At 34.2% G+C, this 15,051-nt stretch overlaps 1 protein-coding gene across 2 annotated transcripts in view; it reads left to right on the forward strand.

The window, feature by feature from the left end:
• Positions 1 to 3,188: 3,188 nt before the first annotated feature.
• The window catches only part of LOC111701108 (activating transcription factor 7-interacting protein 2), an 18,254-nt gene continuing 6,391 nt past the window's right edge, over positions 3,189 to 15,051 (forward strand). The window contains exons 1-7 of one of the 2 annotated variants that reach the window (XM_023472263.1): positions 3,189 to 3,376; positions 3,671 to 3,734; positions 6,788 to 6,826; positions 7,053 to 7,867; positions 9,965 to 10,333; positions 10,662 to 10,756; positions 13,705 to 14,782. In XM_023472263.1, coding sequence (XP_023328031.1) covers positions 3,713 to 3,734; positions 6,788 to 6,826; positions 7,053 to 7,867; positions 9,965 to 10,333; positions 10,662 to 10,756; positions 13,705 to 14,782 — 2,418 coding nt within the window. In that variant the 5' untranslated portion in view covers positions 3,189 to 3,376; positions 3,671 to 3,712. Of the gene's footprint in view, positions 3,377 to 3,670; positions 3,735 to 6,433; positions 6,564 to 6,787; positions 6,827 to 7,052; positions 7,868 to 9,964; positions 10,334 to 10,661; positions 10,757 to 13,704; positions 14,783 to 15,051 lie in introns of those variants that run through there. The other variant, XM_023472270.1, reaches the window with a different exon arrangement.

The following is a 15,051-nucleotide window of genomic DNA, read 5'->3' on the forward strand; positions in this document are numbered from 1 at the left end:
ATAAATTTTTAGGGATCTGAGCACAATTGATAAAATAATTTGTTTATTTTAAATAATGTTATGTAATTATAATTTCGTCTGGCGGGTACGTTTATAACTCGGATCTTTTCAAAACTGAGAAATGCACACACTTTAGTTTAAACATTTTTGAGTGTACATAAAACATCAGCTTCCTGTACATAAAACATGGGAATTCAGTGACGAATTCGATATCGTCTTTTTAAGTTATGATTGTAATACCTAATTTCAAAAGCCATAATATTATTATGTCTGCTAGAGTTTATTTTATGAAAAGGGTAAAAGACTGAAAAGATGTGTCTAAAATGTCTCCGCAAGATGAACAGTGAATATGGACAAGTTTACTCTGTTTGCATACTGTAATTTTCATGTTTTACTAAGTACAACCGGTTGCAGTCAAAACATAAACAAACAAAATGTAAACATAGCAGACGAAACTCTTACAGATTACAGCTTTCTCAGTAGGTATCACTATACTAAATCAAAGAATTATTCATAAAGACGATATCGAATTCGTCACTAAATTCCCATGTTTTTTGGGACACCCTGTATCTGAGACGGGTCCAATGATTTAAAGTTGTATTCTGTGTAAATTTTCTTCTTGGGTAGCACGTTTGCATATTTGATAAAAGAAAATTTCTACAGAATAAAGTTTTAAACTTTTGAAACCTCCTCATATTGTCGTAAAACCTTTAAAAGTCTAAAAACATTAAAAGTTTCTGTTATGTTTGCAAAGTAAAGTAAAGTAATACGTTTCCTTCCCCCCCCCNTAAAGTTACCAAGAAAAAAAAGAAAAATGTGCTTTCAATTATGTGTAATACAAATATCGGACATCATGTCTGTCTGCTGTTGTGCGATGTAAAAAAGGTTTTGATTTTATCGATGAAAAATTATAACAATTAAATGGAGACATAAATCAAATCATAAATAAAAAAGAGAAAAACAAAAAGTCTTAGAAAAAGCATGACAGAGCGATTTATATGACAAGAAAACTCAAAATTAATAGTTTATAGGACTAGAAAACACCCAGATCCAAGTTTGGGAGGTGAGCGGTTTCTATAAGGCAGAAAACGAGCATTAAGCCTAATGCTTGCTTTCTATAAGGCAAAACGAGCATTAGGTCTAATTAATGCTCGCTTTCTATAAGGGAGAAAGCGAGCATTAAGCCTAATGCTCGCTTTCTATAAGGCAGAAAACGCCCAAAACCCCCAAATGCTCGGGTTTAAAGGCAAGAAAGTGTTAGAGTTCCCCAACTGTTATGAATATCATGACAACAATCGGAAATTTTCGTATATACTCCTCCATGAGTCCTGAAAATAATCCTAACATAAACATAAACATAAACATCGTATAGAAAAAAATACTTTAAAATCTAAGTTTTTTGCCCTTAACTAAAAAAGTTTTATTTAAAAAAAGCTTTTATCAATACTGCCCTCAGTGTATATATTTGATATCATAATTTATTATAAAATATATAGATATTTTTTTAGAAACGTTTCCATCTATATTTTCATCATCCCTTGAAGCTTACATCACAGTATTAAGAGGGATAGTAAAAAAAGGTATTAATATTTTTTTTCAAAAAAGAGGTTTTTAAGGAGGGGCACAATGTTGCCAAGGGGGCCAACAAAATGTGCCCCCCCCCCCTATACAAATGCTCTCGTACGTCTCTGGTACTACAGCAATATCATAATAATTGTGGCAGAACTGATAGTGAAAATATCTAAAAATACTTTCCCTTTCCCAGGAATTCATGAATCGCATAATTGGAAAACTGGACTTATTGCCCCCTTATTGCAGTAAAAGTATCCGATAACATTTTTAACAATTCTTTCAATCTTTATATTCAAGTTATATAGCTATAAATTGTTTTTGTTTAGATTGAAACGTGGAAATACAGGGTGTCAAAAAAAAAGTGCGATTATAGCGGCGTCTGGTGCAAAATTGTACTTTTTTGTGCAACTCTCCTATGCTATTTTTTCAATATGTTTTGGAATTTTTTTTGGGGTACTCCAATGGCCCAAAAAATCTGTGAAACTTTTTTCTCTCTAAAAATTTAAAGTTCAGGGGCGTAATCAGGGGGGGGGGCTATGGGGGCTAAGCCCCCCCTGGACCAGTGAAATCTATTGATTTCAGGGGGTTTTCAGGCCCCAACGGATGCTGAGCCCCCCTGGACAAATTCCTAAATACGCCCCTGATCAAGTTCTAAAATTTTGTATATATTGAATTACAGAATCATAAAAAATTCGCAAAATTGTTATAAGAGAATTCGCAATTTTCCGTTCTGGTCTAATTTTAAAGGAAAAGTTGTTTTCTAATGGCTCCCAAGTTTTTAACTGAACGCGCGTAGATGTTTTTAACTTTAGAATAAGAAGAAAGAAACTGAAGGATTTAAAGAAATTCTCATTAAAAATTAGACCAGAACTGAAAATTACGAATTTTTTATTAATTTGGCAAATTTTCTGTGATTCGTGCTTCAATCTTAATAATTAAATTCTAGAATCTGATAGAAATAATATATTTACACATTTTTGCTTTTCCGACCTTTGATTTTGAGAGAAAAAAAGGTTTCGCGGATTTTTTTTAACATTCGATTACAAAAAAAAATATATAAATTTCAAAAGTTTTAAAAAACGAGATTTGCGACAAATCTAAAATCTTGCGGCTGGCTAGTGCAGTGTGCTGCTTAGTGTGGCGGGCCGGGGCGGGAGGACTGCCAGCGGCCCAGCTACACAGCGGGGATGACGTCACCCAGTCAGACACTTTTAAATGAAAATTATTGTAGACCCTGTTTCAGGGATGCAACATATATATAACTGTATTTTTTTTTCAATAAAATACCTTAACATAGGGTGGTATAGCCCATGCATGATATTTTGATAATTTATTAAAAATCTCTTTTCATGCCCTGTTACAGAAAAAAATACAGGGAACCCTGATTTTCAACATTTTTTGACGATTTTAATGGTTACAATTTAGATCAACACAATACTCCATTTTCAACATATAAAGGTTGAAACTCACTTTCTTTCTAAAATTTATTTTTTCCCATGTAATACTTTTAGTCAATTTATATGATATAATATCTTTCAAGTTTTCATTTTTCAGTCAATCTTTGTCGAAACAGAGAAGTACTTGCGACAAGGCGACAGGGGTATAGATGGCGCTGATAATTAGGACAGGGCAGAGCAGGCTAAACGGCGGAACGGTACGAGACATGCCCGACATTGCAGGCAGAGCAGTGGAATCGTGAACTGAGAATTCTGCTCCAGCCGACATAGTGAGAACCCGTCAAACACAGCTCCTCGTTAAATCGTGAATTGTGAACGAGTCGAATATAGTGGAGTTCTGAAACTCGGTATTTATAGATTTAAATGTTAAGAAATTACTTTTCTAAAAAAAAAGTTTAGGGTTAGGGTATTAAAATTCAAGATTATCATGTTCAACCTTAATATTAGAATTCCTGCTTTACTATAGGAATATTAAAGCTTTCTGCAAAGAGCTGTACACTCGCTTTACACAGAGCTGTGTGTGCAGTGTAGTTTTCATGGAGTCCGCCATTGAAATTATAAATATATATTCAGCCATTTTTAATAGCCATAAAATTAAAACTACGTGGAATGTCGTCTTCATTTATTAATTCAATTTTTAGGTAATCCCGGCATGCTTATCAAGTGATGGAGTGACAGCTGATATGAAACTGGTGCAAGATATTGGTAATTTTTTTTTTTCAAAATCAATTATAAAATTTAATCGATTTCCATGACTATGTTATGAAATCAGAAGATTGTATACGGATATTAAAAAAAATTGGTTCTAAAATAAGATTAGATTAAGACATCACAATCACTCACACCTTTGAAAATATCTTGAAAATTTTTGCACAATCAAGAAATTGTCATAAAACTTTACTTTTACATGAATTGTGCTTTATATAAGAGAAAGAAGACAGTAAACGGCCATGTTAAGAACATATATAGATCGATGATTACAGTTTGAGAAATAATAACCCCCCCCCCCCTACAATTACTGGAATGATTCCCGGGGATTTGTGGGGTGATTATATGACTTCCAGAATTTTTTTATGATAAATAATTAAATATGTATTTAAATTGTATTATCTCATGTAAAACATTCGATTATGGATTTTCCTGTATATAAATTATCACAGCTATTATAGTAAACATAATATTTCTGTGAAAGATTCAATTTTTTCCCCTTACAAAACAAGGGAGGGAAGGCACACCACACTTTTTTTTCGTTCTACCACAATAATGTCACAAAATCAACTTCTCAAGGCATTGCCCTCACATTTTTTTCTTCCGACTACACTTTTTTTTGATCTGGCATTTTTTCGTCTTTTTACAGTGTTCCTTAAATCATCTTATTCAATTTTTGAGCCACGTCATGACACTAATAATGGTTTAAAATCTTTTACCCTGTAATCTTTTTTAAAGAAGAACATATGATGTGGGTGCAGTAAGCACAAGAAAAATAATTGATATTTATATTTTCAAATCCCTTAAAGCATGCTTAGTCTTCAACAATGTTACAATTGGGAAAACTATTAATTAGTTGTAGATTCTAAGGAAGAAAGCAAATAATTGCCTAAATGCTATAGTTTTGGAATTAAATTAAGAAAACATATTTTTTGATAATCCATTTTTAACTCAAAAAACTTTCTAACTAACAATCATTCTGAACTCTAAATGTTATTTTCAGGAAGAAAATAACATATATTTCAACCGTAGAAAAGCAATTGTAACACTTTTTATTTTTCCTTCTATTACCAACCATGAAATGTATTAAATATCACTTAATTTTATTGTTATTGTTGTGTTCACAATACTTTACTCTCCGCTGCACCAGTAAGGCAATCAAAATAGTTTTGCGAAAATTTCCCTGAAAACAATTTCTTTAACAAACTAAGTAAGTCATAAACAAATCAAAACCATTTTGAACAACATCATGTTGCCTAAATTTGAGAAAAGGGGTGAAAAGGCACAAAAAATATATTTAAAAGCACAAAAACAATGCCCCGATGAAAAAAGGCGTGGTCGGAAGAAATAATGGTGAGCGCAATTTGATTTTGTGACAATTTTTTGTGGTCGGACGATAATAAGGTGTGGTGCGCCTTCCCTCCCTCACAAAACTGAAGTAAACTATTTTTTTAAACGAGCATTTTGCTTCAAGACATTTTAAGGAGCTTTAGACTATTTTGAACTTTTTCAAATTTTCAGGGGATGCAATAAGAACTAGTGTGGGGGGATTAAACAATAAACATAGATGCTGACATTCTTAAAGTGCATCAGAAACTTCCAACCTGGAAGTCCATGTACAATGTACATGTCTTAAAAAAAGTTTGTGATTGATCATTAAATGCTAGTCATTCAATAAGTGCAATGCCGACTCATAGAGAGATAAGAGCTCTTAAAAAGATTGAGATGGCCAAAAGAAGGGAGATAAAGAAAAGGAAAAAGGAGCTGAGAGAACAAGGACTTGTGGATTTTGAAGGAGAAATCATCCCTCTGAAGGAGGCAAGACGCAGATGGGGCCAGAAAGGGGCGGTTCATGGAATTAAAGGGGCTAAACATGGGATTAAAGGAGGAAATCATGGGATTAAAGGAGGAAATCATGGGGTTAAAGGAGGAAATCATGGGGTTAAAGGAGGAAATCATGGGATTAAAGGAGGAAATCATGGGGTTAAAGGGGCAACTCACAGGGTAAAGGGGGCAACTCATGGGGTAAAAGGGGCAACTCATGGGGTAAAAGAGGAAAGTCATGTGGTTAAAGTGGAAATTCATGTGGTTAAAGTGGAAAATAATGTGGTTAAAGTGGAAAGTCATGTGGATAAAGCCAAAAGTCATGAAATTAAAGGGGCAAATCATAAGGTAAAAGCAGAAAGTCATGGGGTTAAAGTTGAAAGTCTATGGGTTAAAGGGGAAAGTCATGAGATTAAATGGGTAAGTTCTGGGCTGATAGAAAGCGTCAATGGAAATGAGCAAGATATAGAGGGAAAGCATCAATTCAAGAAGATCAACAGACTTGGATATAAAAGCAAGAAATTTAAGTCAAAAAATAAAGTCAGGGATGTATATTTTCCAGAACTATTCCCCCTTCCTCAATTCAATAGAATTTCCTGTGAAATTTACCAAAGAAAAACTGCAATCAAACACTTATTTCCAGCAGTTGAGCAGTTGTGTAAATTGAGTAAGTTTATTTATTCTTTAAAACCACTTTTTAGTAAAATGATTGAAGGTATTTTACAATTTGGAAAATAAATCCATTTGGCAGGAAACACAAAGGGATGGACAAGGAAGATAAGTTAAAAGTTTGTAAAGAAGAAGTGACCACTCCTGGGGTTACTGGTTGGTTTGGTAGAAGTGGAGCACCAGACAAACTTATTTATATTAAGAAGGAAGCAACTGGATCTGTTGATGAGAATGGTTTAAAGAAGGAACAGGAAGATTTTGAGATCTTAAAAAACTGTGAAGAATTTTCCACTACTGGCTTCAGGCTTCTACAGTGCAAATCTTTACCTGAAGGTGGGCACTTAGAACCTGTCTTGTTTTTAAACCGCATTTATCTGAAAGCTTACCATGATTATAATAGATATTGTGATTCCAATAGAAATTGTGATTGTTAAGCATAGTTTTTGTATTATAAGGTGTAAGCAAATTAATAAGGATAGACATTTCTGGGTTGGAGGTTACATGCATGTTTCAGAGGTGTCTGAGATAAATATTAAAAACTAAATCTGTTTTTTTAGGTTTTGGGATGAATGTTGCATCTTCATTTGAGTCTCAAGGGAGAAAAAACTTATTTTTAATCTGAAAACAATCAGGAAATTTAGATCCTTTTTTGTGCACTTAAAATATGAAACAATTCTTTTCTTCTTTTAAGCCTCGACAATCTAAGATCTCATTAAATGTGAAAAAAGTTTATGTTTTCAAAAAATAGTTTTCAAATTATTTTGAGTATTAATTTTCTGATTCCTAAAATTAACGGAACTTGAGATATAAGGTTTTTCTTAGACAAGTTTAACAGCAGCATGAACGGACTATTCCATGAGCCTGAAAGCAATGATGTTAATAACGGACATGACAATGATATAGAGGAAGCAGAAAATACTTGTAAAACTGGTAAAGATGAAGTGAAGGAGGTGCAGTCAATGGAAGAAGGAGATAAAAATGAGAAAATCGACAAAAATGCTGTTAGTGCCAAAAGTGGTAAGAAGAATGAAGATATCAGCGGTAAAGAGGAGATTCTTTTGAATGATGAAGAATATAATTATAACAGCAAAGAGGAGAGTTTAGGAAATGAAGAAGATAATGATAACGACGATTCAGATGCTCTTGGTATAACTTGTGACAAGGATGCCGATATTTCTGGAAAGGTTTCTGAAGAAAATGTAAACACAGAAAGCAGCAATACTAATGATAGCATTAATAAACTGAGCTTTAATTCAGCTGAAATCTCTGAATTAATGAAAGATAAAACAGATGATGATAACCTAGGGAAAGAAGATGCAGATTTTAATAGAAATGATAGAACCGAGGACAAAAAGTCAGTAATGGAGGAAAATGTTTTTCAAAAATCTAAAGAGGATCAACAAGATATGGAATGTGACAATTCAGCTGAGAAGGTTGATGAAAAGAACATGGATAAAATCAATCCGGAAAAGCAGTCAAATAAAGATGAGATTGCAGAAATAGATAAATTTAATTCAGAAAAGAAGTCAGATGAAGCTGAGATTGCAGAAGAGATTGAAGAAAACGAAAAAATGGTAGCGAGCACGGAAGTTGTCAAACCTTCAGAAGAGAGCACACAAATAGATCTTAAATCCCTGGTACTATTTAAATACTTTAGTAAACAATTTCAAATCAAGTATGCACTCAGTACTTAATGCACGACATTGGAAATTACCATACATAAGTGTGAATTGCACACTGATCTCAATGACTGCTTTAAAAAACAAATATTTTTTTTAAGGGCATAGCAGGTTTTTTCAACTTCAAGAGACAATCTGAAGTCATCAAATGAAACCAATTCCCCGTCAAAGAAAGGGTTATGCAGAGTAGATTAAAAGGTTGAAATAAAAAATCCACCAAGGGCTAGAGATGGACACTTTCCACTTTATTTCATTTTGTTAATTCATCGTTCATTAACGACCCAGTTGGTTCGGGTTTTTTCAATCGTTAAAAAATATCTAAATAATCGGTTAATTTCCATTTATTTCATTCGTTTTTAAAAAGCTTGTTTAAGAAATCGTTTGTTCAGTAAGAAGTGATAGTTTTTTTCAAGATCATTCGAACGATTTTAAATCATTTATTTTTTCGTTGGTTTTGAAAAAAACATAAGTTTTTTATTTCTCTGAACGATCCATTTCGTTTATCCATCGGTAATTTTTTTCATAAAGACATCTTTCTTCACAAAAAGTTTTGTTCGTTCTCAAAAATTTCGTTCATTTAAGAAAACGATTGCCATCTCTATCAATCAATGGTGGTTTTTGAGAAATTCCCTGATCATTTTTTTTTCATCTAAAAACGGATTAACAAACATGATGAATGTAGCTAGCATATAAATTTTAAGACATTTTTAATGAAAATAAAGAACTGAGAGCATTTATGTGTACACATTACACAACCTTCTCATCCATTTCCGCTTTTTAACAAAATTCCTTATCCTTCTCGCCCCTTCATAATGTACTCAGCTTTCTCATCCTTCTCAACCTTTGCATCCTTTGCATCCTCCTCAGTCCTCATCCTTTTGATCCTTCTCACCCTCATCCTGCACTCATCCTTCTAACCCTGTACCATCCTGTTCTCATCCTTTTTATTATTTATTTTACTTCTCATACTTATCATTCTGTATTAATTCTTCTCATTCTTCTTATTCTTCTCCTCCTTCTCATTCTTCTCATTTTCTCCTTCTGTCATCATCCATCTTGTGCTTTTTATCATTCTCATCGTATACTAATAATTCTCATCCATCTCATCCTGTACTCATCCTTCTAAACCTTCTCATCATGCATCTATCCTTCTCGTCTTTCTCATCCTTACCTCATCCTTCTCATTCATCTCACCTTGTACTTTTTCTCCTCATCTTTCTTACTCTTATATCATCCTTCTCATTCATCTAACCTTCTACTCATCCTTCTCATCCATCTCCTCCTTGTCAACCTGGTCATCCTACTCTTCCTTCTTGTCCCTCTAATTCTTCTAATCTTTCTCAACCACCAGCTCTTATTCCTTTTATCTGTATTATCCATATTATCCTGTATTAATCCCTCACAACTTTCTCATTTTGTAATCACTCCTCTCATCCTTCTTATCCTACTCACCCTACTCATCTTTTTCATCAAGATAACATGGATTAGATGATAAGGATCATAGGGATACATAATTGATGGATAGGATTAAAAGGATGAGGAGGATGAGCACTGGAGAAGGAGAAGAAGGATAAAAAGGAGAAGGATGAAAAGGATGAGTACAGGGTGTGATGAGTGAGAAAATTGAACACATGATGAGAAGGATTGAGTACAGTCCAAGATGGATGAGGAGGATGCTAAAGATGAGTACATGGATGGATTTTTTTTTATCTGCGTTTATCTAATCTGCAGTGTTTACCCTTACTTTACCAGTATACGATCATAACAGGCCCCCTACCCTGAGGCTCACATCTCATTATCTAATGGGGGTGCAGGCGGGTCGGGTAACTCGTTTTTTCTAAGGTCACTTAGAGGACAAATGAGACAGTTCGGTATAAATAAATAACGTGGAATTGGTTTCATTTCATAACTTCAGATTGTCTCTTAATTAAAAGAACTTGCTGTGACAAAAATTTACAAGAAATTATTGTAGAACAATGTCTAAAAAAAAATTTTCCGTTAAAAGTACATATTAGTTAGCTCAGGTATCATTTATACTTATTATTTCATTTGCAGAATAAACCAGACAGAAGAATGCCTATAGATGAAACTTCTTCGGAAGTCAAGGACAAGAACTCATTAGATGCTCAAAAATCGACTGATATCTTTGACTTATTACTGCCGACAGAAAAGAAGAAGGAAGAAAATTGTGCTTCTGATAAATCCGATAACGAGGATGATATATTAGAGATACCAAATACAAATGTAAAAGTTGATTCGAATCTGAAGATGGTCAATGAAAGTGAAAAGGATGTTCCCTCTGATGATGACATTGAAGAAATACCCGTTAAGGCCGCAAATAAATCTGCCAAATCTTCTGAAGTTCAAAATGAGATTAGCATAGAGCCAGTCGATCTCAACGAGTCTGACATAGATGAGGACGAGGAAATTGCAAATAGACTTATTTTAATCCTTTAGAAATTGTAGTCCTTGAAACTAAATTATGTTTATACCAGGCTTTTTCGCGCCCATCTTCTATTTCAACTTTTAAGTGTGGCTTTATCTGTGAGCATCTTCTTTTTGTACAGTAAAAAAAACAAAAACAAAAAAAAGTTTGCGGATTTCATAATATTTTTTCGCGCATTTTCAAAATTTTTACGAAAATATAAAACTTTTCAATACAAATTTTTTAAATTTTGACAAACAATCAAACAGACAGACAGACAAGCTAAATTTATATATGGATGATTTAGTTATTTGCTCTTTTCGACAGGAGGAAACTGCCCCACCGATCTCTACAAAGGATAAACCAGCAGTAAAGGAGAACAAAACACAGGATGAAATTATACTGGATGATGACGATTGCAGGTATATATTTGAACAGGGTCACTACTTCACACACTCATTTCCCCAATTTTTCAGGAAGAGAACCTGTAACAAGTAAGACATTTTGTAATATCTTTTGTAAATATTAAGAGCAGCCGGTTCTAGTTTTGAATGTAGACTGATATAATTTCCTAGGACCTGGACATGAAGTCCAATTGTCGAAATCTCTTTCCGGAGACTTTGATCCTCTGAAAAGTGACCTCCGTCGGCTCCGATTTTTTATCTCCAGCCTCGTAGGACATAAATAGCCCATTTTTTAAAATATATATTTCCAATGATCCCTAGAATACGTGTTTTTTGATTTTTTTTTAGATGCAAAAAGTTACAAGTTCTGATTAAAAAATATAGGAACCAAAGAAATAAGAAAATATTATTTAAATTATTATCTAACACATTGATGAAAAAAAAATGCAAAAAATTATTTTTTTGGGCAACGATGTGTTAAAATTATTGTTTGTTTGAAAAATCACACTTTTTTGGCATTTTCCTCCCTAATATAGATATTGGCCGGTTCTAATTCAAAAATTAATGTTGCATTATTGCCTAGGAGCAGGATATGAAGTCAGATTGTCGATAACTCTTTCCTGAGTCTTGGAACCTCCGAAAAGTGACCTCCTTCGGCTCCGATTTTCTATCTCCGGCCTCGTTTGACATAATTAGCCCAATTTTTTAATACATACTCTCAATGACACCACAGAATACACTAAAAAACAAAGAGAAAAATTCCTCAAGTTTTTTATGTCAAAACAGAGTGTCAAAAATTGCGTTGTTTTTTTTTGTTTTTTTTTTATGCAAAAAGTGACTAGTTCTGATCAAAAATATAGGAGCCAAAGAAAAGAGAAAATATTATTTAAATTGATGAAAAAAATTTCTAAATTTTTTCGGGGGGGGGGGGGCTTGGAACCTCTTAAAAATGTCCTCCGTCGGCACTGATTTTTTATCTCTTGCCTTGTTGGACATAAATAGCCCAATTTTTTATATACACTACCAATAACCCCCAGAAGATACTAGAACCTTGAATAGTAAAATGCGTCGGCCCAGAGTTGTTGTCTCCAGCCTTGCTGTCTAAAAATATTGTTTAAATCTTTACTACAAATGATCTTAAAAACAATTAAAGAACAAATAATTGTTATGAATATAACATTTTTTGTAAAAATTATATTATATATTATATCTCGGAGTAATAGAGTAATACTGGTCTGGAATTCCCGACGGAACTAAACACGTCCAGAACCAAACTGAAATCCGCCTTATGGACTCTGGTGTCTTCTGCGGCTCACTCTTCAAGTATTCCAAGTCTCTGGAAAAGATATCGACAATCTGACTTCAAATCCTGCTCCTAGGCAATTATATAACATTATTTTAAAATTAGAACCAGCCACCATCTATATTAGAGAGGAAAATGCTCACAAAAAATTAATTTTTTGAAATTTTTTTTTTCATCAATGTGGTTATAAATATTTTCTCTTTTATTCTACTCCGAAATTTTTGATCAAAAGACGTAATGTTTGACACCCTATTATGACATGAAAAACTTGATGATTTTTTTGTGTACTCTGGGGATCATTGGGAGTATATTAAAAAAGTTGGTCTATTTATGTCCAACGAGGCCGGAGATAAAAAATCGGAGCCGACGGATGACATTTTTAAGAGGTTCCAAGTCTCTGAGAAGAGATATCGACAATTTGACTTCATATCCTGCTCCTGGGCAATTATATAACATAGATTTTTAAATTAGAACCGGCCACCATCTATATTAGGACGAAAAAAGCAAAAAGTGTAATTTTTTTTTCTTCAATGTGTTAGATAATAATTTGAATAATATTTTCTCTTTTCTTTTGCTCCTATATTTTTGGGCTAATGGGCTATTTATGTCCAACGAGGCCGGAGAAAAAAAATCTGAGCTGACAGAGGTCACTTTGTAGAGGTTTCAAGTCTCCGGAAACTTCATATCTTGCTCCTATGCAATTATATGAGTATTCATTCAAAAATAGAACCGGCTTCTATTAATATATACAGAGATATTACAAAATGTTTTACTTGTCAAAGGTTCTTTCTGAGCCTTGTTCTTCGTAAATCTATAGAAAAAAGGCTCAAAAAATGGACTTTTAGAAGGGGTTTCTAGTGGATTTATCATTAATTTTTAATATTTTTTACACAGTCACCTCCAAACTTCATTAACAAATTCTAAATTTATTAGCAGAAATCTTCTGATTACGAAATTAACCTGCGTATTTTTTCTCATTTCTATCCTGCTATACTGCAACTTAGCTACGTGAAATGACGTGGCAAGATTTAAACTAAGTTTTAAGAAGGTCGAAGTTTCACGTACACGAGGGAGGGTGTGTAGGGCTGCCATGAGCCTTGCGAAATGACCTTTGGGGGCCTTATGATATGCAAAATGTCTTCCAAGCCCTGCACAACCGTCTCCGCACCTCTCGCTACCTCTCCAAGCCTCCGCCATTCTGTTTCCACGCCCACATTTTTGTCTCCAATAAAATATTTTTGACTTACATCCACAAAAACTTGTTTTTTTTTTTTCAAATAATCTCAACATGATAAAATAAGTTTAAATGAAACTTTAATTTCACAACTTGTGAACAACTACTGCAGTTTTATATAAAGATAGAGAAATGTTATACTATTTTACAGGTGTATGTTAGATGTACAAATTAAACTATATTAGCAACAATTCACAAAACAAAATAGTTTTTGTGAAATACTTAAATTTGTGCTTTTATTGTATGCTTTGTGTAAACTATTTAAATTTCCCAATTCAGCGAAAAACAATTTGGCGCTCCATGCAAACATATCTAACTTCTGGGAAGGGGGGGGGGGGTTATTTTCCATTAAAATATACACCCCTGTACTGTTATGAAGCTCATCTACATCTGATTTGGATTCTCAGCACAAATATTTTACGTTTTCAGGATAGAGGAAGACGTGGTGAACTACAATGAGGCCGTCAAGGAGATAAACAAGATAGCCGCTGATCAGAAGATGCTCATGGAAGAAACACATTCAGGATCAGGGAAAAAAAGATCCAATGATGGAATTAGTATCAGTCCAGTTGTCAAAAAGATGAGAACCCAGGAAACATCTGAACTCCTTAATGGGGAAATCAAATCTAACCCAGTTATGAATGGTTTGACTAGTAAGATGCTGAAAAAGATGAAAAAGATGCCAAGAAGGTCCCTGGAACAGTTTTGTGTGGAGCAAATTGTTCATGGAATTCACAGTGAAAGCAAATTGGCGGAGTTAATGAGAAAAGACGAGACTAATAAAAACACACTTGACAACCAAAAGCAACAGATAGAATCTTTAAAGAAACAGCTTTACAATATCCAGAATGTGATCAAAAAGTATTTGGTGGACCGAACCCTGCCAGGACCCAAGACAGGAGTGCAAAAGATTACACGTAGCGTTGGTCTTCAAGTTGTCATGAGCAATAGTGGTGTTGTTCCATACCGTGGAGCTCCTCGAGGACGAGGAGGAAGAGTACTTCAGCCTAGACCTAGCGGAGGGGCAGTTAGGCCTCCACTTCCCAGTCCACCTGTTCGTCCTGTAAATCCAAGTACAAGACCAGTAGTTAAACCAACCCAATCTCTCAATACCATGATCTCCAGACCTCTGACTGTTAACAGAGTAAACCAAGCATCAACTTCTCCCAAACCTTCTGGCAAAGCTCAGCCAGAGATAGTGGAATTAGATCTATCTGATGATGAAAGTCCATCGCCAGGCTCAAACAGACCTCCTCCAACTCCTACTCGACCTGTAGTTAAAACTAAAGTCAATACACCAGGTTTCGGTGCTCTGCCTGTGAATCGTCATCCAGCTCCATTGCCTAACTCTCCACGGGTTTTGATGATGCCTGGCCTCAAGAGTCAGCCTCCTAGGCCTATCCTTACTATAAGACAAGGATCTGAGGGGGTGGTTCTTAGTTGGACTATGGGGTTAAATGTGCTAGATCATGAACCTGTCTCACAGTATCATATATACGCATACCAGGTAATTTTTTGATAAATTGAATTAGTGCAATAAAGGTTGAACTATTTTTTTAAATCAGATTTTATATTATTGTCTCATTTTTCATTTCTCCTTTGCACAGTGTGTCTGGGACCGGTAAAAAATGTTAATTTTAACCCCTCAGAAAAAAATTATAATTAGATATTTGTAATCTAACAGTAATGTGATATAGCGCAAAAAGGAATTTTCACAAAGGGGATGGTGGAGTTGGCATGTTTGATGTAGGGGGGGGGGGGGGCTTTATTTCTTTC

Source organism: Eurytemora carolleeae, unplaced genomic scaffold (genome assembly GCF_000591075.1).
Source record: "Eurytemora carolleeae unplaced genomic scaffold, Eaff_2.0 scaffold97, whole genome shotgun sequence".
In the NCBI taxonomy this organism is placed as follows: Eukaryota; Metazoa; Arthropoda; class Copepoda; order Calanoida; family Temoridae; genus Eurytemora; species Eurytemora carolleeae.